General features: G+C 40.8%; 1 protein-coding gene across 1 annotated transcript; it reads left to right on the forward strand.

The window, feature by feature from the left end:
- Positions 1-393: 393 nt before the first annotated feature.
- Positions 394-27,824, forward strand: kcnk3a (potassium channel, subfamily K, member 3a). Its single transcript, XM_070925885.1, has 2 exons — positions 394-676; positions 26,905-27,824. The coding sequence occupies exons 1-2, from the start codon at positions 394-396 to the stop codon at positions 27,822-27,824; spliced, it is 1,203 nt and encodes a 400-aa protein (XP_070781986.1).
- Positions 27,825-27,876: the final 52 nt, after the last annotated feature.

The following is a 27,876-nucleotide window of genomic DNA, read 5'->3' on the forward strand; positions in this document are numbered from 1 at the left end:
GAGTATTTTTACATTGTTGTATTGCTGCCTTTACTAAACGATGTGGATAATTTCTCCACCACTGCAGTAAAATATGACACATGCAATCAAGTAAAATGAAACACTCAGTCCACACAGTGGTACAACTGGGATACACGCAATGTTTTCTCTGAGGTGGGAGGGAGAAGGGAGAGAGATAGAGATGGATGGGTGGATGCAGGGGGAGGATTCCTCCAGTGGGAGGGAGGTAAGGGAGGGAGGGGTGGTGCTGAATGAACAGCTCCTCGGCTCATAAAGTAATCAGAGAGCCTCTCTGCTCCGTCACAGCAGCACAGCCATGAGCCAGCCGAGCTCCCCGTCCTCCAGACCCGCGCTGACACTCCGCCCGTCCCCCTGACACACACCACACACACCATGAAGAGGCAAAACGTGAGGACCCTCGCCCTCATCATCTGCACCTTCACCTACCTGATAGTCGGCGCCGCGATCTTCGACGCGCTGGAATCCCAGAAGGAGACGACCCAGAGGAGGGAGCTGGACCTGCGGAAAGTGGAGCTGCTCAAGACGTTCAACTTGTCCACGGAGGACTTTGACGAGCTGGAGAAGGTGGTGCTGCAGCTGAAGCCGCACAAAGCCGGGGTGCAGTGGAAATTCGCCGGCTCGTTTTATTTCGCCATCACTGTGATCACGACTATAGGTAAGAGAGCAGCACTCAGGTCTGTGGGAACTTTTATTTTCCTGCGCAAAAGAAAGTTGACATATGGGGCTTGTGTTTCAGGCAGATCCACGAGTGTAAACCTTTATGAAATTAATTATAGGTCATATAGCAAAGTATGTGTGTTTGAAAGACACTAACGTCACAGCAAGACTCTAAATCCTGAAGGGAATATTGTAACAGAGACCACAACATAACTGACCCTCACAAACTAATTTTTGGAAAAACATAAATACTTATAGGGACATTATATTATTATTTGAGTAATAACCACAGATTGAGGATATTCACAGTACAACAGGTGAAAGGTGACATACCACAAACCCCCTGCAGCTACAAATATGCAATGGTGAAAGAAGTACTCAGACAGATGCTTAATTATTAGATATTTACTCAAGTAAAAGTAGCAGTACTGCAATATAATATACTCAATTACAAGTAAAAGTCCTGTATTGAAAATGTAACTTAAGTAAAAGTACATGAGCATTATTAGCTAAATAAAGTACTGAAAAAAAAGTACTCATGATGCAGAAAAATGGCACCAGTGAATTTTTCATTATATTATTGTTTTATTGCCACTGATGCATTCACATGTAGCATTTTGCTGTTGTAGTTGGTCCCCTTGCAGATTATTTTGAATATTTTTTATACTGGGTTGTTTCATTTATAACAATGCATCTTAGTTTGTAAGATCTTTATATGTTTTGTGTGTAAAATCTGAATCAGCAGAGAAACTACAGCTGTCAGATAAACATATGTAGTGGAGTAGAAGTATAAAGTAGCATGACATGGAAATACTCAAGTAAAGTAAAAGTATCTCAAGTTCTTACTTATTTACAGAACCTGAGTAAATGTACTTAGTTACAGTCCACCACTGCTGAAGACATAGAAAACATGCTTATAGGCTGATAATACCACAGATTGAGGGAATACCATAAAATGTCATATTATTTATAAACTCAGTGTTAAGTACAACAGGTGTACCAACTGTATTTTAAGAATATGGTCCTAATACCATAAAATATTCCACCGCAGAGTCTTATAACACCTTCCTTAACTTCCTGTTTACATGATATGATTATTATAGTGACAGCAGAGAAGGTTAAAAATAGCATAATTGAGATAATCTTACACAATCTGAATATTGAACATCCCTGACACAAGTTTTTCATACCAGCATGAAGCGGTGGTGGCAGCTTGAAAGCCCATTATCGCAGTAGGAACATTGTGTGTGTTGCTCCACACAGGCTGAGCAGAGAGGGGACCTTTTTTTAAAAACTGAACACAGAGAAAATTGTTCTACAAACAAGTCGTCATCAGAGCCTTTTAAACGTGAGCATTTTCTCAAGTTGCGGTTTCGAAAAGGGGTCACCTCAAAGTCACATCTGCAGCAGCCAGTGAAGGACGATTAAGGACGAGCTTCTTTCCAAATATGACATTCTGCTGCTCATAACTAAATGTTGTCATTAAAGAAGACGCTTCAGGGAACTCAAGTTATGAGACATAAATTTGCCTCTTCTCTTGTGCTCTTACTCATTATTCCTGCTCCAAAAGGCCCTACAACACCACAAGGCTTCCAGCTCTTTATTCACTTTATTGCACAGCCTTTAAATATAGCCTGTTTGCTTTAGTGATTTCATTTTAACGCAATTCCACTCAGCTCTTTGCATAACACTCTGCTTGTAACGACAACTCCACGCTTAAGTTAGTCAGACATACTAAATATTGGAAGGTGAAACCAGGAAAAGGATGCATTTTTTCCATTTGTTTTATAATGCGTCACTTTTAAGGCTGTACCTTTAAAGCGACACTATATAACTTTTGTCTAACAGCGAACAGCGACCACTGTGGCCACAAGAGGTAATTACAGGACAATGGCACATTGAATTTGCCTTAAAAGAGTGCTAAAGGAATGACAAACACCTGGAAATTTGTTAACGTTTTTGCACTTTCGGTTCTCTCGTCTCTAAGTCAATGGGGTTTCTTGAATGGGTTTTTGGTTAGATGCCTGAAATAAGGTCTGTGGTTAACACAAGTGAATTTTGAAGCTTTTATGTGCCTTAAAAAAGACAGTTGCTAACAAGTGGCTAAATGAGACTAGAGAGATTGTCGGGGACATGAAAAAACAGAAACTCATATACTCACCAGTCCGTCTTTACAGCCTTGTTGTTTAGCCACGACCACTAGCTAGATCAGGTCATGCTAAGACGAAAGGTCTTTGTAGAAGAGCTTTTACATAAAATTGGTTTTCATTTGTGAGGTTTATCTTGCTGGACAACAAGTACAAGTATCATAAACTTTTGTTTGCCATAGAGCTTTTTTTCTGCAATAATCCAAAATTCAATGGAAAGATCCCATTGGCTTTTTGTCAAGGGAACCAGGGCGATGCTAACTTCCAGGTTGACCTACAAACATACATCATCCCTGCAGCACTCTATTTCCCATCATTCTTGTAAATCAGCTGCTTTGCTCAGTTGCGTGTTTAATGCTGATGTACTAAAACATAATGCAACAAAAAAGGGTCATAAAGTCAGGAATTGTACTCATTAATTTCAGTTTCACAGCATCTGTCTAAAGTTTGCAAGCATTAGCTAACATGAGCTAACTGGTCATAACAGACCAAGTAAGGCTGTACTGTCAAAACAGCGCATTGCAATATATATATAACCAAAGTTACACAGTCTCTCTTCTTTTCATCTCTTTAGAAGCCGTGCTTATCACCATCTCCTATCTGAGCCTTCCTCATGTATTTATTGACCGGGGCAGTTGTCAGTGGTGACCTGTGACTTGTAACCCTATCAGATGCAGGCAACTAATTGCACACTAACCCAACCCCGGGTGTCTGTAACAGCATTCTGTAATTGTGAGCCCAGAGGCTGCTACAAACACAGTGATTGGCGCTTCAGCCTGCCATTAAGTATTAATGACAACACCACACCCTCGCTGTTCCATTGGGCTCCTGGCACACAACATTAATGCTGTATGTACTGTACTGTACACACAATATCATGCAGCCATGACTTACAGTAAAGTCCACATACTGAGCTACAATATGTGGGTGAAACATGTCATTTGTTTTACATGAAGCTGAAGCTGTGATTTATTTCAATTTTATCTGATGATAAAAGAGAGGCTAAAACTATATCTGTCACCAACCAAAGTATAAAAATAGACGTGAACCTCTTATTTCCTGTCATATAATTATAATTAAAGTCGTTTTAGAAATGAGGACTCAAGACATTCAGATCCAACACAGGACACCCCCAAGGACCAGAGTGCTAGAGTTGATGTGAAAACAGCGTTCTCTGTGTGAAAAATCTAGTTTCTAAAAAGAGCAGAAGAGGCGATGAGTCAGTCTGAAGCCAACTACTGAGTGAAGTTCAAATTGCATACAAGACATAGGCTGTCGATCCTGTGAGGACAAATAATATCCTGGAAAGCTTTGAATAAATATGCGCTTCAATTCACATTTCTAAACTGGGAAAGCAGCTAACACATGACAAGATCTGGCCCCAGCATGCTCTCCTAATAATTAAACATAAGTGAAGGAGGGAGGAGAAGCCGCAAACAGTAATCAGTCGTCACTTTCCACCGAGGAAAAGGGAGGCACAGGGCAGAGTGTCCATTTACGCACCCACAGCTGGGGAGGAAAAGGTTGCAGCGATGTGAGAAACAGGGGATAATAAATGAGCTATAAGGGAGAAAGTGCTCTCAAGATGGAGGGAGATTTGGGCATCTCCTCTGCACGGTCAGGTGATAAAGGTCTAGGGCTCGGGGGGCTCTCCTTGTGGCTGCAAACACAGTCACCCACCTCCAGGGGTGCACATGTTGTCATTGCCTCATCAGTGTATGTGACCGCAGCACTCACAGCTTCAGTTCAAGGTCATCTAGACCACATAGAGGACAAATACTCAACATGAAAACACTGTCTTACAAATAAGACATGGCTCATGTCCTCTGTGTGTTATCTGACGGGACATGTGAGAGTTTTGTTCTTCTTGGGCAGCTGGCTTGTGTTTTTTCTTGTTTTTTCCGTACACAAGTTGACATACAGTAGTCTTTGTGTAACACGCAATATGATATCACAGTATGTTTATACAAGCGAAATTAAAGGATCAGTTAACCCAAATTACACACACAGACACACACACACACACACACGCACACGCACACACAAACAAAAGAAACCCATTTTCTCACTTACTTCTGGTAGCAGAAAGTTTTGATTTTTTATTTGTCCGGGTTTTGACATTTCTTCTTCCACCTCAGTGCAATGGAGGTGAATGGAAGTTAATTTGTGGTGCTCGCAACATTGAAAAATAACATTTAAAATAATGTAATATGTAATATCTCAACAATAACACCTCCTTCCAGAAACAGGCCTTGCTATTGATTGGAACAACTTTCTTGCAAAGAAAGTCTCTGTAGAAACTATCCCAAAGAATGACGTGCATTCTGTAGATTATTCTGATTAATGAGGACACTGTTTGTGGAAAGACTTGCTGTAATTTTTCAAAGAAAATCCGCCCACATTGTATTGGGCTGGAGGCAGAGTTACACATCACAAAACCTGGGCAAATAAAACCGAAACAATTAGATATCACTAGAAGTAGGTGAGACAATATGCTTTTTTGTAATTTGGGTGAACTGACCCTTTAACTACTAACTGGAATGTTCTTTTTGCCTTTCCAGGAAATCTAGTAGTATAATTAATCTTACAAAATAAAAACATTTTGACTTCTGACCTTGTGTCTAACATCTAATCTCTGAAGTCATTAACCTTCCTCTTTTTACTTACTCTTTTTAAGAATAGGACCCACCATATGGTCGTAGTTAGAAAACATTCCTTCAAAATCACCAGCTTTGCTTGGACTTTTATTATTGTGAATCACCTCTTGTTAAATAGTTTTTGTTCAAAGATCATTTGGCTGCTTGCCTCTTGCTTAGATAGACATGAGCTCAGCGCTTCGCTCATCGTCTGTAGTCTGTGAACAGATTATGGAGTCTGCTGTAGAGAGAGAGACAGAGGAAGTGAACCAAAATGCATTCAGGGCATGCAATCCCAAAAGATAGCATCCGGTCAGTGTTGAAGCCCTGGACTGGTGAGGAAAATCTGCTGGTTAGTTTGCAGGCAGCACTCTTCCTCCGTCACATTAAAAGTGTCTTGGATCAGAGAGCTGAAGCCCTTCCAGCTCCGGTTTAGTTGCTCTGTCACCACCAGTTCATCAGTTGTTGATGTCCCAAGTGTGGAAGCACATTAGTGTGTGAATGTGAAGCCGGCTGTCACCGAAAAAGAGCAGACGTGCTCAGCAAATCCTCTCTGGGTCAGTGAATCTAATGTTTCTATGCGTGGACTGACAATGAATAAAATATCTGATAATTTTTCTATTTTCATCGCTGACACAGACTTTGATTTGGCACCGGGCATGAATCCATTTTCAGCCGTTGCATAATTAGAGGGCACATCCTGAATTATTAATGGTAATTACTTACATTAGTATCATCATTATTATTCAGTCAGCTTAAGAGGTTAGCGCAGTAAGTGGTTGAGTGCACAAAGAATATAACTCTCACCAGCTATTCCACATGGGCACCTATCGTCATCAGACAGACAGATACTTCAGCACTTCTCAGAGGAGAGGTGGGAGAGTGTCGGCATTGAAAAGATAAAAAAAAAAGGTGACAATACAAATAAATATATAGCTGTAGCTTTCATCGAGTGCAAGTACATCAAACGGAATGAAGAGCTTTTTATTATCAGTCTGTAATCTGTAAAGTATCTCAGCTATTAGATAGATTGGCACATTTTGTTCAGATATCCATGGTTCCAAAACAAATGTCAAAATTGTGAAAATGCTACATGCAGCCCATATGAATCATTTGAGGATGAACGGTGTATAATCGACCATTGCAGTGTCAGTTAACAGTTAAATTGAATTGCTGCTGTTTCTTAAGTGATTTGGGAGATAAGCTTGCATAAAAGGGTCCCAAAACAGAGCAAATTGCCTTGCATAACCCAGTGTCGTGCTCTGCAGTGAGGCGCTGCCCTCGTCACTCATCATGCAGACACACTGAGATGCAATGTGACATAAAGCTGTTTGTAAAAGAATCCAGTTAAACAGGTTTTAAGGTCCCAAAGGTCACAGGACAAACTGTGCATGACATATATGTCCATGTTAGCAATGCGTTAATTAAGAAAGAGCATTGGACTCACAGTCTTTGAGTCAGTGCTGCCACAGGGCTGTCACTGAAAACTTAAAGAGCTGAAAGGATGACTAGGCTGTCTTTGTTTGGTTTGCCCAGCTCTGTATCACTAAGAAGATCACCAACTTCAAAACAAAGACAGCTTTAAGTGTGCAGCTGAATGAAAGACACGCTGGTTATGGTGGGAGAAGAGGTCGGGGGGGGGGGAGGGGTTCACAAAAAAAAGTTGTAAAAATGTTGTAAGAAAAATATCACATAAAAGCCTCCCTGTAGGTTGTTCTGTAGCTCTCCAGAAGTCATTTAAAATCGCTCTGAGCAAGTTGACATGCTGGCAGGCCTGGATAACTCACATATTATGAAATGCACTGTAACGACAGTAAATGTCACTGCTCACAACATGCACATACAGAAGGGATCATAAAGGGTAAGTTGTGTTGATAAGTCAGCTTCTCTCCGTTTGTCCACTGCCATTAGGACGGCTGTTCCCAACCTGTTTGGCTTGTTGACCCTTTAAAATGATGCAGCTCACAGCCCCTTACTGAAGGTCACATACCATATTTCTATTTCTAAGAGATGTGAGCAAGAAAAAAGAGGTTCCGTTTTTTGACTTTACTTGACTGTAATTTTTTGAGGCTTGAAGAGGTAAAACTATGAGACTGTCCTCCTGAGAAGAACGACAGCACCAGTCGTTTCAGCAAGTGCCCTCAAAACGACATATGTTTACGTTCAAGTTACAAAGCTCTCTATATGACGGGAACAAAGGAGGAAGTCAGGTGACAAAGTTCGTAGAGGGACGAAGTCGGGGCAGTTAAAAAACATTGGAGTTTAACACAGGAGATTGCTGTTCGTTTCCTGTTTTAAACAGGCAGACAGCGATTTTTTCAAGCATGATCTTTCCTTAACCATTATCATTTATTATTGATCATCTTGCTACCCCTCAGACTGATCTTGTGACCTCTTGTGATTACTCTGATTGGTTAAAATTATACCAACTGGCCAAAACCCCAGAAACTGGGTGTAGTCCTTTTGGTTTTCACCTGAAACCAGACATTTGTTGGACAAAAACCCACCTGTATAGGCTGGCCTTTGTGTAACTCCTTACTATAATGGTTTGATGTTGTTTTTCTTATTCTGTGTTTGACCATTCCCTGATATTCTTGTTGTATTTTATGGCATTGTATTTTGTGTGAACCTGGTTTTGCATTTTGTAACTCTGGTTTTGAAAGGTGCTCCAGACATTAAGTTTACCTATATGGAGACAAACAATGAGGTTTCAGTTAGAGGAGAAGCTCTTATCTGCTGTCACATGATGTTGTGGAGAGTGTAATTATAAAGCAAATTCTTGGCTAATGCTGCTTTAAAAAGTGCTTCTGTGAAGCTGAGCTCCTCTGTTCTTATGATGATAACTTTGTTGATTCGTTTGTTGAAAGTTTCTGAGTTTGCTAAGTGGACCTGAATGTGCAACAAACTTTAATGAGGACAGCAGCGCTCCACTAAAGTGGATTTTAATAGGTTCTTTGTTTTGTAATTATTGTACTGAAGTTATTGAATAGGGTAAATATTATAGAGCCACCCAGGAAAGTAAAACATGACACCTCCATAACTCAGTGTAAATAATTAGACACATGGCAAACAAATCCTTGTGTGTCAAAGTGTTTAATGGATTTTCAGCAACATTCAGTCTCTTTAATTAAAAGCATCGAAACAATAATGCTTAAATTTTCAGCATCACTGGCCGCCAACTGCACTGAGCTGTAGATATGAACTGAGAAACGTTGATACATCCACAGCTATTATTGGCTGAGAGAGCTCGTTGCAGTTCTGAATCTGGATCTGAAGGAGTAACGTCTGAGAAAGTTGATAGAAGCGACTCTCATTGCTGCTGCTGCTCGGTTCACATGACCAGCCAATGTTTACCTATTGTACGTCTGCTTTATGCTCCGCCGCCTCAATGGAAAGTTGAGTGCTTGCCTGACTCACTAAACAAAACATGACTTTGTATTTATTAGACTTCATCATCCAGCGGGGGCTGATTGGAGTTTAACCAAATAAAATAGTACACAGTAGTGAGATGTGAATCTTGTTTCCTACTGATTCTCCTCCAGAGTATAAATAGATACTGAATAATGTGTGAGGTCTCAGCTATATTGTGGCAGACTGACTCGTGTGAGGTTTATTTGCTCAGAAATGAGAACTCTCCTCTGTTTTTTTCTCTGAATGGAAGAATGCCTGTAATCTCATGTCCTGGAATATTGAATTATGTGGCTCTTTACAACCCAGAGCTTTTAGTGAGGGCTGGACACAGCTGCTCGATTAATGTCCTAATCCTTCCAGTGGAAATTTGAGATTAATTGAGATGTGTCCTGGCGCTCCAGACACTAAGTATGTGTTACAACTCCAATAACATTGTAGCTGTGTAAAGGAAATATACTACCTCAGTTTATGTAGGAAAGAATTTGTAGAATCTCATGTTTTAACGTTTTAAAGTAAATTGTGGTGTATCAAGTCTATATATTTGTCTCTCAACACTTTCTGACTTCCCTACCTTGCCTGTGGTACTCAACTGCAAGCAACATTTGGTTCCCACTGAAAATGTGTCATAAATCTATAATTTAATTTTTTTGAAAAAGCTAAACACTTTTGTAAAACAGCTGGGCAGTGTAGCTTTTAGCAAACATTACTAAAACTGGAGTAAATAGGGCTTTTGCTGGGGACTATTTTCAGCAGTGGATTAACACTGGTGCTCTATTGAGTATTTACAGCAACAGGATGGTGTACGTGGGATTTATTCCAAAATAAACTGTAGTGCCCATGTTTATAGTTATTGAAGGAACATGTCACATGTGTTTTTGATAGTGTTTGGACAACAATGTTTTATGGCACAGAGAAATAGGATAAATCAGGCTTTGACCACACAGATTATTTGGATTGTTGGTTTTGGTCTTTTCAAGGGATTTGTTGACAATAAGAAAAATATAGAATATCACCAGATTTACCCCCCATGCTGGAATGCTTTTGAGTATTTCCATGGTCTAAATTTGTTTGCATGATATAGTTATAAAATGAGATATGTAATGTGCACCTCTGTGCAGAGCAGGCTGACTGGTTGTAAAAGTGTCATGGGGCTGTCTCTTGAATAAGGCTGTGACACTGTGTTTCTCCTCTCTTGACCTGAAAAGGAAAGGTATTGGAGACTTGTTCAGTGCGCAGACAGTTCAGCTGGGATGTGATTCCAGGAACAATGCTGGTAATAAAGCTGTGGCTATTGTGGCTCTTTGTTTTTGCTGTGGACTATGCAGCCGAGAGGAAGGCTTCAGCATTTATATACAGGCAAAGTTGCCAGATTGGAAGGTTTTCCACGGAAATGGGATACTTTTGATTTGATTTGCCGAGTAAAAATAAGCAGCTTGTGATAATTTGGGCTACTTTTTGGGCCATTTGGGCAGTTTTGAAAGTTGATGAAAGTTACACTTCGTCTCTTCTATAATTAAGCCCCTTCCAGACATGCATTGATATGTTAATGTGATGGCAATTCAACATGTTAGTCTCAAGTCTAAAGAAGCACCCTGGTCACTTTTATGTTAAAGTCACGACAGCAATCTTTCGGGGTTGGACCTAGTAATGTTTCCGTCTGTCTACAGGAGAGATTAAATGCATGTCTTGTAATGTGAGCGTCTTCTTCGATCACTGTAATAAGTTTATTATCTCAGTCTTCAACTCTTACACACAAAGAAATAAAAACTGTTTGATAAACTAGGAAACACTGAGAGAGCCAATTTTCAGTTCTTGAGGAGATTCTTCTCAAATCAGATCAGTATAGTTCATTTTACAAAGGAGGTTAAAAAACCCTCGTACAACCACAGTGATAATCTAACCAACAGTCTCTCCCTATAGTTTAGATTTTTGTTCGTATCAAATAGGATAGCGTCTTGTCATTCAGTGCTTGTACTTTGGTGAATATTACGAAACATGCAGCAGATTTAGCTTTCTAATAACTTCAAATGATGAAATTGTCATTTCATTTTTTTTTAACTGTAAGTAGATTCACAGTAGGAAAGCAGCAGCGGTGAGTGTCCATTGCGCTCACAATGGTCATTAAGCTTTAAATGACTGATTTACTGATGTATATGTCTGTGAATGAACATAAAACGGTCTTCTTCCTCCTTATCATAACATTTCTGACGCATGTTAGATATTGCGCAAGGACACAACATTTTCCGAAAATGTGTGTCAGTCAAATCTGGCAACACTGCCTTCAGGTCACTAATCAAACTCACACTTATGACACTCAATAATATGTCTTCCCAGAGATTTAGTCTCTCAGAAATTGAATGCATTTGTTGTTCACACTGCTGCAGTTCATAAGGCTAAAAGAGCATTAATCCCAAAAATCCATGCCAGCCATTTCATAAGAACTGACTGTCAGGACATTGTGTACATTTTCCTCAATGACGCTTAAGAGACACATTGAAATGGCCCACAATGAGCCGCAAAATAAGTTTATTTGATCGAGAAATGTCTGAATGCTGATGGGAAATTTGCACCGAGAAGCCCATTATGTGTACATTGGTACGTGTGTGGTGTGTATGTGTGTGTCCTTGTATGTTTTACTGTTTGAACTCTTTTTATACCCTTCAATAAGCATTGGAGCCACCATAGTGATGTAGTATATATTATCCCACAGCACAACACACAAACAGCTCAGTCAATTAAACCAGTTTTTTCTGAGAAACAATATCTGAAACACCTGACAAATAACATTTATCCTTAAATATTAAAGCAAAAACAGATTTTTTTAAAAACAAATTATAGTCTGCTGCTGCAACAAAATACCAGCTGAAGCTCTGTGAAAACAAAAAAACAAAATTACAACTAGCCTGCTAGTAGTGCTGCTATAAAAAGCCGACACACGGCTCGTCACACGACCACACCAGAGAAATTCTCCCCGAGGAACACACAATGTCATGAAACGCAGCTCTCACACACATCTCTCTCAGATGGGAGGGGGAGTTTATACCAGCCGGCTGAGTGTTGATTATGTGCCCAAAGCACTGAGCTGTCTCCCCAGCGCCCAGAGATGGTGGAGCCCCGGTAGCCTTAGCTTTTCTGCCTCAGTACATACTTGAGTCAAAAGAGGAAGAAAAAAAAATCTTTCCACATCAAGCATGGTAGGCTCCTCAGCGGTGTGGAAAGTGTCTAAACACTGAGCTGAGAGGTGAGAAGCTAATACTTTATGTTTATGGTTCACAGACAAAACGGAGCGCTCTCATTGCCGTCCTTATCATAACAACCTGAAGTGACTTTCTAACAACTCACTGGCTCCTGGCGGCTTCAGCCTTTTCAGGGGATTGTGTCGAATGCTTTGGTAACCCGGGTGCTGTATTAGCTTTTACGCTACTCAAACTGGCTCAGTGCGCTGGAATGATTCGGTACGACGGCGCCAAGCGACTGTGGCTCGCCTGGCATATATACTGTCTCCCAGGGGAATTTGTTTTCCAATTTGTTTCCAGCATCTGTTTAATCTCCCAACAAGCCAACCTGGATGAAGTGGACTGTCACACACTGGGGCCTAATGATAATAACAATAACTGTGATAGGTGAGTTGTGTTTACCCCCAAGGGCTGCGATCAGAGCGCGAGCTTATGAATACACATTTAATATCCATACAAAAAAACCACACTCTGTGACTACCTTGGGCTAAAACAACAGGCTGCTAACCTATTTTCTCTGGAATAATCCAAATATCACAGCTGTCTGCTCCCTGTCCACATGCTGGATGTGTGGTGGTGGAAAACAGTGCCAGAGTATTTGTGGTTCATGCCATGTTTTCTTTTGCAATCACCAAGTAGTGCGTTGGTTGTCTTGTGCTTTCTCCTGTTTTTGTATGTTCTGCGCCTCCCAATTTAAATCCAATGCCAACATTTGGTGCCAATGAAGGAAGTAGTGTGCCTTTGCTATGTAGCAAGGTGGAAAGTTTATTGGGCGTTCAGAGGGTTAGGGTGGAACTGCATTTGCGTGTCAATCTACCAGGAATGTGCGCTTGCACATATTTAATTGGCCAATACAGCGCCTTTTTGCACTTCCATGAACTTTTTTTGCCAAAGCCATCTGCATTGGCACAACCACTGTCAACAGAGTGGCCTCATTCAAATGTATTAGGGGTGCCAGTATGCTTCATCACAAGTGCTTGTCGGATGGCCGAATAGCTTCATTAAACCCCCCCCAGACACCTTTTTGATGTCAGATTGGGGAGTCTGTGTCCTACAATTTCTGTAACTTTCTGAAGCCGAAAATCCAACATTCACACCAACTTCACGCTGTGATTGGTCAGCTGAGCAGAGCTGAGAAAGTAAGCAGTTTGAACTTCTCTCTCAATCTCTCTTTTTTTCATACCCACAACAATTTCTGTCATTTGTCTTCCAGGAAAATGTGTGCTGTTATCTCCATATTAAGAATACTATTGCGCCTCTTTTTACCTCACCTTCGAGTGTGTCCGACCGGCACAACTCTAAACATTTTTGCCTACATAGTCGATGACACATCGTATAAACTACTTACTTTCTTGCATAACCTGGCCCTAAGGGAGTGGAGGTTGGAGTGGCGAATTGATGTGTAGTGTAGAGGACTGAGCTGCAATTGACATTAACCCTGATCTTTCCCTAACCTTAACCATGCGATAGTTGCCATGGTCAGATATCATAGAAACAAGAATATTAAATATGTTGTATGTATGTAAAAATGTAATTTGACGTAAAAAAAAAAAACCAAAACATTGTTGAATGCAGAATTGTCCAATATCCACGTCTTGTCTGGTGGTAGGGTTGTAGTGAACACAAGCTTTGCATAAAAGGCAATAATTAATAATAAATACTGATGATTTCCATTCCCATCAGTATAGCGTTGCTTCATTATGTCTGTTCCTGTAAACTGCAGATTGCTTAATGCATGCAAACTAAGAATAGGGCTTTTTACTGTGGAAAAACTGCTCATGCGTTACAGGATTTTTTCCTCTGTCCAATTTTGGTCAAATACGATTGATAAAGCCTCTGAGTAATCCTATGTATTTGTTTTTACTACACTACACTAATGAGGCAGCACCTCCCACTTCGTAGTGATCCAAATACAAAAGCATGGAGTTTTTGAACTCCTTCTTTGGTGCTGGAACAAAAAGACATTTACACTAGCTTGCCAGTAAATCTACCAGCTATCATTGCAACATTAAAGAGTAATGGCCAGTGATATTTATGCTCTTTGGTTGCTGTGCTCTGTGTTCTCCATCAGAAAAAAGACAAAGCTGCTGTGTCTGCCACATGAGTGTGTTGATGAGTTTCAACACTATCTTTTCTATTTTGTTTTATTGTCATCATCTAGTGAATCAGTGGGACAGTCTGGCTGTTTGGGCTCCTAATGAATAATAAACTTGAGCGAAGTGACATTTGCGTGTCCTTATTATCGTGGTTGTTGTAACCTCTGTAGGTCCCAGACTGTCTGAGTCTGCCACATAAGAAATATCACTAAATAACAAAAAGACATCCTTTAAAACAAAAGAAGCCAATAACACACATTTTCCTGACACTACTGTATGTGCAAGATTCATAATAATAAATGGTACTTTTTGTATTAAATGATAAACCTCGTCCATCCAGTTCTCCAAGTAGGTTAAAACAAATGTTACGGATGGATTCGCAGATACTGTGTGACCCAGGTCTGGTAAGGTGAATCTGCAGATTGAGCGGAGGTGGAGCTGATGCTCTGCTCCCTGTCTGTCTGCTCCCGCCATATGGGCAGCCCGAGGCAGTGGTTACCTCACCAAGGTGACAAGGAGACACACAGTTAAAACTGGACATTCAGTAATAGTTTGGACAAAGTCACAACACTCTACATGGTTTGATTGGGAATTTGTACGGCACATATTTGCATGTAACATTATGAGCTGAAAGGCGGACGAAAAACCAGCCAGTGCTTCAAGGTAACTTCAACGCTGTGGAGTTTACAGATACACAAAAGTCTCTGTAAGCAACTGACTGATTACCTTTTACCATGGTAACACTTGACTTAATGTGTGTATATACTGTATGTTTAAAGAAATGGAGCAAAAGCACAGAAAATGTAAGAAATGCGTCACACTTGAAAAAGCAATTTGTTGCAGTTGAAGACCTTTATGTCTCCATGATTTTGTATGTTAAGTTTCGCAGCTTTTCCAGGCAATTCAATCAAGGCACTGAGTGCATGCTGTGGAAGACAGTTGAAGCTCTCTTATTAAACAGTATTAAGTTAAATAGCTTTTTGCTGTTATCATATATCAGGAAAATAAACTAATCCAAAGATAAACAACAGACAACATATTGTTCAGTACAGAAGAGGATCAGGAAACAGCCAGCAGTGCAGATAGAGGTTCATATAACACCTTAATAAGATCCATTACTTGATTTAATTGCATCTGGTCATCAAGCCAGGTGCCAGCGTCAGTCTCATGCATCACATAACATGATATATGATAGCTTTTCAATTCGGCAACGAGCCCAGTCAGTCGGCTCAGCCAGGACGTTGATGGGCACTCATGTCTTCAGTAGAAAGCCATTGTCAAAGGACCACACACACTCCTGCCTTCGTGAGAGGGTTGACGTGTACGCGATGTGTTGCAAAGCACCCACACATCTCCTCATGAGGGTTTGTGCTCGTGTGTGTATTTTTATGTAGCCAAATGTAAACATATTTCGTGGTTACATTTTCTTTAATGTAGGAGAGCAGCTATTAACACGTCGAAACACAGAAGCAGACAAAACTTTCTTGCCAAGAGTTACACGAGAAGATCGATACCACTCATAATTGTCCGTTATACATGAAAGCTACAACCAGGAGACAACAAGGAAAATAACAAGTTGTGTTTTTTACGGGGGTTGTTGCCTTTCGACAGAGCTAGGCTAACTGTTTCCCCCAGTTTCCAGAACTTATGCTAAGCTAAGTCAACTCCTGGCTCCAGGTTCATATTTACCGTACACACGACATGGGAATGGTATCGATCTTCTCATCTAACTCTCGGCAAAAAAAAATCCCAAATGTCACAATATTCCTTTAAAGTAGTGACTAATGGGTCTTTAATATAACCTAACTTTTGAGACCCAAACTCAGATAACAATATATTAGCTGATATTCATTTTTAAACTATGAATTTAAACATTTCCTTGATAAGCATCCCTTAAATGTGGTTATTAAAGAACTGTGACCAAGATATATATGTACAAACTGTTTCTAAAGTTTCTCAAATACACAGAATATTTGGCATTGCTGTAGTGCAGTTTCTTGTTCCTAACTGGTCGGGCTCAAGTCCTAAAACCTTTCCCAAACATTTTATTCTTAAAAACAAAGGTGACAAGGGTATACAGTACCCTACAATATGTGCAGGATGTAATTTCTGGTCACATTGTTCAATTAGAATTCTTTGTGTAACCAGGCACCGATGTTTATCAATGTGCCTCCATGTGTTTCTCTGTCCTCTCATGTAATCCAGGGTTTTTCCATATTGTCCTCCTTTTTGCTGAGTAAACTGATCTGTGTGTGTGTTATGTGCCAGAGTACGGGTACGGTTTAGGAGAGCATCTGCTCCCTGAGAGCAGCTGAACCGAGGCCACAGCGTGTAGGCATATATCAGAGGAATCAGGTGACAGAGGCAGGTGAGACAGGCTGCAAAGAGAGAGCAAATACACCTCTTTGAATTAGAGGCTGTTGGGACAGACACATGGAAAGATAAGAGGGTGGAAAGTCAGAACTGCAAGAAAAATAAATTGTGAGTGAGAGGAAAAGATGTAGTCAGAGGAGCAAGACAAGCAGCAGCTATTTCTAAAAAGAGCATTCAACTGAATAAAACATCACCCCGCTGCAGTCCAAATTACCAGAAATCACAAGGCAGGCATGAAATAACCATGTCAAATTATAGCAGGCTTGTCACATATGTTTTTGTTTTTAATGACACCAAGCTGGACTATTTTCACATGCGATTTCCCATATGCTGGACCGGAAAGGCCCCCTCCCATGTGTGTCAGGATTAACAACCACAAAATTGTTGTTCATGTATTACAGTATCAGCTGTCTCTTCACCGTGTGGCAAAAACAAAACGCCGTTTGGAGTGCAAATGGATCAAAGACAGTTAATAGTGTGTGAATTTTAGCAGTCGTCTCCTGATTCACACTTGGCCCAGTTCCTAGCCTAGATGTAAGTGTGTCTCTGCTCTTTTTATATTCCACTGAAAATTATCCTCGTCATCCTCACCACCATCATCAGCAGTGACATCTGTGACTAATTATGCACACTGTAGTCGAGGCAAGTGCCACCCAACCTTTTCTGTCTGACGTACCCCGCAGCCCTTCATCGACACCACGTCATGTTCCTAATTTATTCTTTTGAATTTAAACTGGATATATATCAATTATATAAAAATCAGTATTGTGGCGACAAATTAATGTTACTTCTAGCTAACTGTTTAAACTGTTTATCCATTACTTTTAGCCTATTGTCTTTCTATTACTTTTATTTCAACTATTACTTCAAGTTAGTTATTTAAACTACTCATTAAATACTTTTAGCTGTCTATTCCAACCATTATCCATTCATGTTTTAGCTACTTTAAACTGTAAACTCCAGCTAACCATTTAAACCATTTATCCATGAATGCTACTTTTATCTAATTATATAACCATTTATCCATTATTTTTAGCTATATTTTACCATTTCCATTGCATTTAGCTAACGAATCCATTACTTTTAAATAGCTATTCGATCTGTTTATTCATTAACTTTTGTTAGCTATAACCATTTATCCATTAATTTTAGGTCGATTTTACCATTTCCATTACTTTTTGCTAACATAACCATTTCAACTGTGTATCCATTACTTTTTTACTGTTTTAGCTAACTGTTTCTATTTCTCTGCTCTCTTGCTAATTCGTTTTTATATTCTCTTAATTGCAACATGTGGTGTTCAGGTGTTCCAGCTGACTCAATATGTGGATGTATCATTTTCTTTTATTTCATTTTATTTTTATTATATATTATGTAAGTATTTGAGCTACCCCACAGTCTTGGGAATCACTGGTCTAGGCTCATTATGAAGATAGTGGTCAGGTAATGGGGCACATTAGCTCAGCAATTATGTCATTATTCAGTGATCTCTGCTGGTTTTAACTTAATGTGTTATCATTCTTGGCAGTAATAGGAAGGTATGTTTTGCACTCCTGCCAGCTGTTTACCACAGGGAATAATCATCTGTCCTTGAAACTATTTCAAATTCTGGTATCATATTACACAACACGTTTTCGCTTTCTCTTCACTCTTTCTCTCTTTCGTGCCCACACAGGCACACTTTAAAGCAGATAGCCGAAATGGAGCACTTGAAACAGATACATCTGTTATTTGAGTTGACCTCCTAAAAGCCTGGAAAGAAATCCCTACATTGGCACTCACTAAATTAAAGACTTCCTACCAGCTAACTTCAGTTTGAAAGCTTTAAATGTGGATTGCCTTCTTTAATGGATCTTGTTATAAATTTACTAGAGCATGAGTTATGTGTTCAAAATCTGCGTTTCCCTTTCTTAACTTATCATCTTCTTGCTTTATTTCCCTTTACACTTCATCCCTCCTGTCCTGTCCTCTCCTACCCTTTCCTCCTCCTCCTCCTCCTCCTCCTCCTCCCCCTGCTCCCCTGTTGTGTACAGTATCTGCACATGTGAACCCCATTTCAGTCCAGCTGTGTTGTGAGTTTTAAAACAAGTCCATATCAACTGTGTATCAGGTACATAAATCACGTGATTTATTTAATTAGCCAACCCTCTCAGAGATCTCACACTCCGCTTGGAATGCCTTGCTTGCTGACCTCATGGAAAACTGCAGCCTGCCAAGGTTTTCTCTCATATCCCCTAAAAAGGAACCTAAGGAGTACTTTTGGAAATAGACCCTGATAGGGATTTTTTTTTTCACAGTGAAAGCCAAACATGAGACTAGGATGGTCGGACACACACAGACACAGATTGATGCTTTTTGATGGAGGATAAAGTGCTTCTGCAGATAACGTGTGGATGTTGTGGGTGTATTGCGTGACGATGAGAGAGATTTACTACAACACAGGTACATTCAGCTCACTGACAGCCGAGCCACAGCTCTCTGATCTAACCGCTAGTCGCTTTGGTCTTCGGGCTTGTGATGCTTTAGTGTTTGGGCCTCAGCTGTGAGCTGGATGAGAGCACATGCTCCCAGGCCCGATTTGGAGCCCACACAGGGGTAACCGAGTTAAAGTGAACCCAGACAGACGCTTTGCCAATGTGCTGTCTCCTCTGGCGTTACATCAGATTGCTTGTGATGAATACATCCCGTATCTCACTCTGTTTCTCTCTCTCTCTCTCTCTCTCTTGTACCGGCTGGACAGGCTCGTTGTTCACTGTCGAGGCACATAATGAAAGTCTGATTAGAGAGATTATTCTTACTATTTTACCGTCTGCCGACAGCAACGACAGAATGATGTAGAAGTTGACATAGCTGAATATAACAAAGTACATCCTTGCAAATATTCTGAAAAGCCAATATACAGTATACAGTGCCAAAATTACTGATGTCTGATGTCATTTAAAGATACTACTGGTAAAGTTTAAGTATCTGAATTTGGTACATGATGAATGGACTGTATTTATATAGCGCTTTTATCCAAAGTGCTGGGGTTTGGTGTCTCGCTCAAGGACAATCATCACGTTGATTTTATATTATAAAATATCAACTTTAACTGTGCCACATTGTGGAACTTTTGTGCTCTTTTTGGTGGCATTAAGTCTGAATAGACTAGACTAAACCACCTGCTGTATATTACCATCCATCTAACAAGCCCTCTAAATTAAGCTACAAAATATGTTGTTTGCAACTGCCCTCCAGAACAGCACAGATATTTTCTTGTGATTCATTATTTCTTGTATTTTTCACACAATAGCTAAATACAACAGGTACGACAGTAACAATACATAAGCCACATAAGTGTTGTCTGACTTGATGCCCTTGTCGGCAGGATAAGGATTATTGTTAGTGCCTTCCAAAAATGTTTCAAATCACCATCGCAAAACTAAAAGCATTTTCTGATCTGACACCGCTAAGGTTAAGCCTGGTTAGTTTTAAGCTCTTGGTTCGGGCAAGATAATGGTTTGTGAGCGATCACGGTCGTGGTCAAAAGAAACCAACGTTGACTGATGGTGAGAAACGTTTTTGGGTATTTGCTGAAATCAGTGATGCTGTCAGTGCTCATCCGTCACATGCTCTCTGGCCTTGATTTGGTTCATCACAATCTAAAAATACCACATTTGATATTCTTTGTTCATCTATCAAACTTTTCTTCACCAGAAAAACGACAGCATTGTACTTTTTTGTTCAAACACACAACACATAGCATGTTTTACGTTTTCACGTACCATTGTGGTCATGTGAACAATGACTGGTGTCAGAAGCGGAAGTGGAAGCATGACGTTTTTTCAGTGCAGCAACTGAATGAGAACAAATAGTGCAACATTCATACTGTTTGTGCCTGCAGTCTTGGAGCTAAGGGACATACAAAAGGGGTCACAGTAATTGCAATAATAATCTTCTTTATTGTTACAGGACAAATTAACTTGATCAACTGATGGCTCTGTCATATATTGCTGCTCACTTCCCCTTACGTCAAGTCATTAAAACAGCAGAAAAGGCTCTCCTAATCCATAATTCATTGAAAATAAAAAAAGTTTCTAGATTCGTGGTTGCACTCGTTGACTTATTTTATTACACACACATGGACATTACACAGCAGCTGTCAGCAAGACCTTGTGGTTCAAAAGCCGGACGGAGTAATGGAGGGATGTGGGAGGACCAGAGCTGCGTTTTGAGTGCCTGAATAAACAATCACGGGGTCGTCTGGAGTTTGAGGTGTCTGTGACTGAGAATTGATGGGGGTCTGCGGGGCCACGTTTTAGACTGAGATAGGACATCATTCGTGGGAAATACAGGATCATGGTCAACTTTTAATGTAACATCTTTGGGTGTTATCCATGGAAATGCTTAATGCTTACAAGTGAACAAGAGTTACAGTTTGTCAGGTCGTGTAATGATAACTCTGGCCGGACACAGCTGGAGATGAAAGCGAGCTGTGGAGAGAAGGCATGCTGGGAAGCAGAGTGGGCTGCTGCTCAAAGACAGGCTGTACCAAACGGATGACACCATCGGTGTTTATTTGCACAGTTGAACAGAACATTCCCCAACCTGCGTGGCATTTCAGGGGATGGCGTAAACGCAGATAAGAGTGACGCTACGCGGGGATGGCTGCTCAGGCCACCTGTACGTTGAAGAACTAGGCTAGCCATATACGGCTGAATATTGTGATTACACCTCTAAACACACTGCAGCGTTGCAAAAGGAATTTTTACTGTTTACGGACCACCATAGCAATAAGCACTGACAGTCCTGACAGCAGTTATTACAACTGCTCCGGTTTCTCTGCTTCAATGGGAGTTTCAAACAGCTGATGAGAGGAAAAGCTTGTGCTTGTCTTTCATTTTTAGTGTCAGTTTTGTTTCTTTTAAGTGTATGTCAATTACATTGAAAAGTCACTCCACCTTGATGTCACAATTCCTCCTGAAAAGTGTGTATTCTATATAAAGTGTTTTCAAATCTATCAGTGTTTCTCTCTCAAGGTCATAATTTACTCTTTTGTCCCCCTTGTTCGATTTACTTCACTTCAATCTCTTTAAACAGTGTCCTCATAGAATATAACTGCCCTAATCCAGATGAGAGAAGCTCTGAGTTGATCAAATGATAATCTGAGTCGCCTTCAGTTATTACCATACACTCACATCAATAAGCTTTACACGCAGCAGCGAATGCTTTGCGATGACCTATGTGCTGGATGGATTGTGTCCAGTGTGTTACAGATTTAATATTCCCTTTCGTTGTTGCTCTTTTGGATTTTCTTTTTTGTTCTCACTGCTACATATATTTTATAGTCAATTTGTGTGATATATGTAGCAAGGCAAGTTTATCCATATAGCATAATTTATACACTTTGGAAGTTTCAAAGTGCTTTACATTCAACTTTAAAATGAATTAAACATAATTGCTTTAAAGTTGGAAAAATCATCAATCATTAATCCACACTGTCTGACAGTATCATGTACATTTTTATCAGCTTGTTCCAGCTCTTTCACTGAAGCTTTGTGATGTAGTGATGATGAAGTGGCATGTATTCAAACCCAGGACTCCATGGTTTTCAATGGCTGCACCATTCAATCAAATGGAAATATTCTAGATCAATTGCTCATCATTTATACTAATTCACCCATAATTCACCTTGATATATATATATATATATATATATATATATATATATATATATATATATGCTGTCTTACAAAATCTGCTAAAATGTATATAAATAAAGTTATGTAGATTTGAACAATGTTTGGGTGCACAGTGTGAGTTTGTAATGGGTTAAAAGCAAAAGAATGAAAGACACATTTACAACCATTGTTGTAAGGGTTGATTGTTAAAAAATATAAAAAAATGTAACATTTTAAATGTTAATATATGTTAAAATATGTTAAAAAGCTCCACAGACACAAAATTATTTGTTTTACAGTAACAACAGACCAAACCTTCAATGCGTAACTATGACGGCGTGTTAGGGCCATTGTAAAAAAAAAACAACTATTAGAGCCGACGAGGGGGGTAATATTCAGAGAAAAAACCCAGAATTTCAGAGATTAAAGTTGTAAATTTACAAGATTTTTGTTACCTACAATGGCCCTACTGTAATACTCCGAAAGTAATCAGCCACATGAGATGCTATCCTTTCTTTATACACACACACACACACACACACACACACACACACACACACACACACTGATGAGTGTATTATACAGCGTGGCACTGGCTGGTCTCCAGGGTGCAGAGATGTCTGAGGACATTATCAGTCACCACAGAGCCCCAGAGAGCAATGCTGCCACCAGCATTTCTGTTACAGAGTCCACATCCTGAAGTGTCCTCTCCAGAGACTCTCCATCTTGCTAGATGTATGTGTATATAACATGCCATGTTTCATAACAATGATTTGTAATCCCTGTGTGGTCTTTTGTTAGCATGTTGTGGACATTTGAGTTCATTTTTTAGTCACACATGGGGTGCCGACAGCCTCTCCTTTTTTACAGATTCCTGATAAATTAGCCCCTGATGAATGCGCCGCCTCTTTGAGAATCCTGCCCCATTAGCTGAGGTGATGTGCTTGATGAATAGGTTGTGCTCCTCATCTTGTTTGGCGAAAACAAATTGTGCCTGGTAATCAATGAAAATTTAATTGAGTGACAGAGAACTGGAGCCCTAACAGGCACATTATGCCATTCTTTGATGTATTTTCAAAGCCCATTTTTATCCCTAATTAATCAGTATAATGAAGACTTTAGATGCAGCGAGTGATGTTGTGTTTTAGAGGCAGAAACCACAGGAAGGGAACTGTGTACACTGAGCTGTCATCTTTGGAGACAAACTAGCAATCACATCACCAAAAGGTGAAACGACATCCAGCACCAATTATTATTATTTGCATTGCTACAGATGAGCAGTGGAAGATAATAGACATTTAATTTAGAAAATCAGAGAGGGTTAATATGGCACAGCACTGAATAAAGCTGCCATCTGTTAAAACGAATATGGGAGGATTCAAAATTGTGAAATGAATTAGATTATTGCAGGATTGAAATTAAATCTTTAAATTACAAAATGTTGGCAAGGATATCATAAGGGAATATTTCTCTTCTGTGAAATGATTTGTTTTGAAGCATTTAAATTAGCGCTAGCCTTTTGCTAGAGGCTTTAAATGATTGGCTGTAAATTGATTCCCTAATGAGAGGCAGCAGCGAGGAGGGAATGAGAGTGGAGAGTATGGTGCACCTGTGCTCTGCTGACATTTATAAACCCCCCCACCCACCCCCACTCCCTCCTGCTTGTTAGTTTTGCCTAATAAGTCTTTTACAGGCTCTTATCGCCTTTCAATGTTATGCAATTTTCATATTTTCTTTTACATGATAATTACAGAAATTAGGTTATGAGACAATCAGCCCCGGGTTGTGGCAAAGTCTTTGATACCTCTTATATATGTTGCAACAATCCTTACACAAATTGAGAGACTGAGCTAATTTTAGAGGGAATTACTGTTTCTTTATGAAAAACCTGATAGCCTGTAATTTCCCAGATGTCTCCTCTGTGTTTTTCCCCGTCTTTCCATGAAATATGTGCAAATAGTTGCATACAAATGTGTTCAGTATTAATGCCTCAGCTTCAGACAGCTGGTTGCAAGAGTCTTGGGTTCTTCAGATGCCAATCAAACCTCTTTGGACCATTGTTTTTTTCACCTTTCAGAGCGGTGAGGTTGCACTTTTCCTCTGCCAGTGGCAATGACTGTAATCCATGTAAACAGAGCAAGTGGCCCTGGTGGCTTTATCCCCTGCGTGCCAGGACAAGCCGTGGAGACGTCCTGTCTCATGATAACTTTGTCACTGTTGTGGGGAGCGGGAGGGGAGGAGAGGGGAGGAGGAGCTTGTCATGCGGGCCTCTCTGCTCTCTCACACGGCGGCGGGACTGCTGGCCTTGTCGCCTCCAGCTCCTGCGTCCGCTGTTGACGAGCGCCGCTGTCACTCCGGTCGTCCCCATGTCTCGATAAGCTGCTGACAGGTCCTGACAGGCCTGCAGCTCACCTGAACACACTGTCCTGTTCTTTCTGTAGTGAATGGATGGTTAAGCGTATTTACCTTTTTTACTCACAGACGTGGACATAGCAAATACTTCTTAAAGTAGAGTAACCTTTTAAATAAGAACACAATCTTCCTCTTAGAATTTTAAAGTTCAATTGATAGGATATAAAACTCACCCTTGCTCAAATTGACCTGGTATGGCCAGTGGCTTATGTTAGCTAAGGTTAACTAATGTTAGCAGAATGTAGACAGATATTGCTGTGTAACTGACATTACTGAGTCAGTTTTCTCTGAAACTCTTCTCTACTTGTGCTATGTTTTAACAGGTAAACTTCATATTGACAAACCAGAAATATCATAAATGCGATGTGATACGAATAGGATTATTGTTTATTATGGATGAATGGGACTTTTATGCTTGGCAAAACGTGTAATATTTAGTGCACTGTACAATTCTGGGAACCTTTGGCTGATTGTGAACACATTTTGAAGTTTCTTTGAGATCAAAAGTAATGGACGAATGGTTGAAACAGAAAAAATAATGGATAAACAGTTCAAATAAGTATTTTAATGTTATGGATAAACCGCTGGAATAAAAGTAAAATAAAATGGCTGCAATTGGTAGCTAAAAGTATACATGATTGACTATAAGCTTATGATACATGGTTGAAATAGCTAAAAGTAAATGATACAATTGAAATAGAAAGTAATGGATAAATGGTTGAATGGTTCTGCCACTTTGGTTCGTAGGAGTACAAATGCAAACCAACCTGACCTAAACATTAAAAGTTCAATTCAAATGAGAGGTGCTTGAGTTCAGTTGAGAGGTACATCTACAGATACCAAGGTCACGTGTAAGGTCATGAATCGACCAGAGAATCAGCCTCTCTGGTAAAATGGACTGTAAGAAATCAACTACTAATCAGAACCGCGTATTCATCAATCATTTCTCCCTCATCAGAAAATGGGATAAATTTCTTTGGGACTAAACATGGGCAACGTCTCTTTGCTTGGTCGGGTTTTTCCTTCCACAAGGAGATCCATCAGTTGTAATGGCTTTCATTTTGGCGGCACAAGTGGGAAAGCTTTAAACAGATTTGGCACCAGACAGACAGATGGCTCAACCGCACGGATCAGTGTGACAATAAAAACCAGAGCCCAAAGAATTAAATCAACCACCCGGAGTAATTACATTCAAACTATTGGTCAACCTTTTCCATTTGCTGATGCCATTGTTATCCAGGACATCATCTCTAAGCTCCTGTGTGCAACAGGTCCAGATGTAGGGGAACATATTTCAGGCGGTAATGATAACGTTGCATGCGCGGGCGCCATATCCTTTGGGACGATGGGAGTGAGAAGATGACGTTATGAGACACAAAGGTTGGCGCTTAACCTGAAATGTGCTGTAAGAAAGCTCAGATCCGTCCTGAAATTCATGAGCTCTACAGAGTGAGTGCATGCAGGATCACTCAGTCAGTGTGAGTCATGCCATATCTGAAACTGGCTGGTGGTGATCACTCGGTAGTATTCTCCACACGGCCGTTTCAGTAAGTGCACGTGTCCCTGACAATACACTATGTCTATGTAGTGGATGGTTTATCAGCCATTCTCTGTTTCATAGGAAATAAATTCATGAAAAGTGCCTCCTTCAAACTTTGACATGACTGCTGCTTAATTAACTTTTGTGGGGAATTTTTTATTTTTTTTTGTGCTGTGTCACTGTTCAGTAGACTCAGTGGAGTGCACACAACTAGACTTCTTCTATTGTGCTTTAGGGGGGTTTATAATCCGAAGATTCAAAGGGCTGAAGGACACAGGGTGATTTTATTACATAAACAAAATAAAGACTGGTATTTGCAACGTACCCAGTGCTGTCCTGTTTATTTGATCTGGAAAAATGTAGAGGACTAATTAGGTGCAAATGCACTCATTAGCTAGAGCCTCTCCACAGAGGCCGATTGCCAATGAATTATTCAGGCTCTCTCTCCCGTACACGACATCAATACTTGGCTGTTCCCGCCACCACACTGCTGTGTATTCTCATCTTCAATTGCACTCTGCCACTGAGAGATGAAGAGTCTTTGAGCTTATCAGAAGTGCTGCTCAAAGAATACAAATCATGTATATCTGTCTACTCCTGGTGTGACTATCTTTCCCAGCCTCCAGCCTTCTTTTCTCAGACCTCTGTCCTCTGCACTGCAGATTTAATTAGTTACGCCCCAGTAACCCTGCTCCTTTCTCCTTCTTCCCCTCAGGATATGGCCATGCAGCCCCCAGCACAGATGGAGGGAAGGTGTTCTGCATGCTCTACGCCCTCCTGGGCATCCCTCTCACCTTGGTCATGTTCCAGAGCGTGGGTGAGCGGATCAACACCTTTGTCAGGTACCTGCTCCACCGCCTGAAGAAGTGCCTTGGCATGAGGCGCACTGAAGTCTCCATGGTCAACATGGTGACCATCGGCTTCATATCCTGCATGAGCACACTGTGCGTAGGGGCGCTGGCCTTCTCCCACTTCGAGGGATGGAGCTTCTTTCACGCTTACTACTACTGCTTCATCACGCTCACCACCATCGGCTTCGGGGACTATGTGGCGCTGCAGAATGAGCACGCTCTGCAGACCAAGCCGGAGTACGTGGCCTTCAGCTTCATCTACATCCTGACGGGCCTGGCTGTGATCGGAGCCTTCCTCAACTTAGCAGTGCTGCGGTTCATGACCATGAACGCAGAGGACGAGAAGAGGGATGCTGAGCAGAGGGCTCTCCTCGCTCATAACGGTCAGGCGGGTGGACACATCCACTGTTCTGTAGACCCGGCTTCCTCCTCATCCACGCCGTCCGGGTGCGGCGGAGGAAGCGCAGTCGGAGGGAGCGGGGGAGGGGCTGCGAGCCGGGGTCTACGTAACGTTTACGCCGAGGTGCTCCACTTCCAATCCATGTGCTCCTGCCTTTGGTACAAGAGTAGAGAGAAATTGCAATACTCCATACCCATGATCATCCCACGTGACCTCTCCACCTCGGACACCTACATGGAACAGGGAGAGGCTTTTTCCAACCCCCTGCACTCTAACGGCTGTGTGTGCAGCCTGCAGCGCCACTCAGGCATCAGCTCAGTTTCCACCGGCCTGCACAGCATCAACACCTACAGAAGACTCAATAAACGCAGAAGCTCCATCTAAACCAGGAGGACCTCATGCTTCGAGATCTTGTGTGTACCACCTGGTGAGCGGA

Source organism: Enoplosus armatus, chromosome 19 (assembly GCF_043641665.1).
Source record: "Enoplosus armatus isolate fEnoArm2 chromosome 19, fEnoArm2.hap1, whole genome shotgun sequence".
In the NCBI taxonomy this organism is placed as follows: domain Eukaryota; kingdom Metazoa; phylum Chordata; class Actinopteri; order Centrarchiformes; family Enoplosidae; genus Enoplosus; species Enoplosus armatus.

What these genes read in the sequence shown, in the direction of transcription:
- kcnk3a (XM_070925885.1), top strand. Translation starts at nt 394, where the DNA reads ATGAAGAGGCAAAACGTGAGGACCCTCGCCCTCATCATCTGCACCTTC. An exon ending in CACTGTGATCACGACTATAG is followed by an intron (nt 677 to 26,904) that starts GTAAGAGAGCAG and finishes TCTTCCCCTCAG; the next exon opens with GATATGGCCATGCAGCCCCC.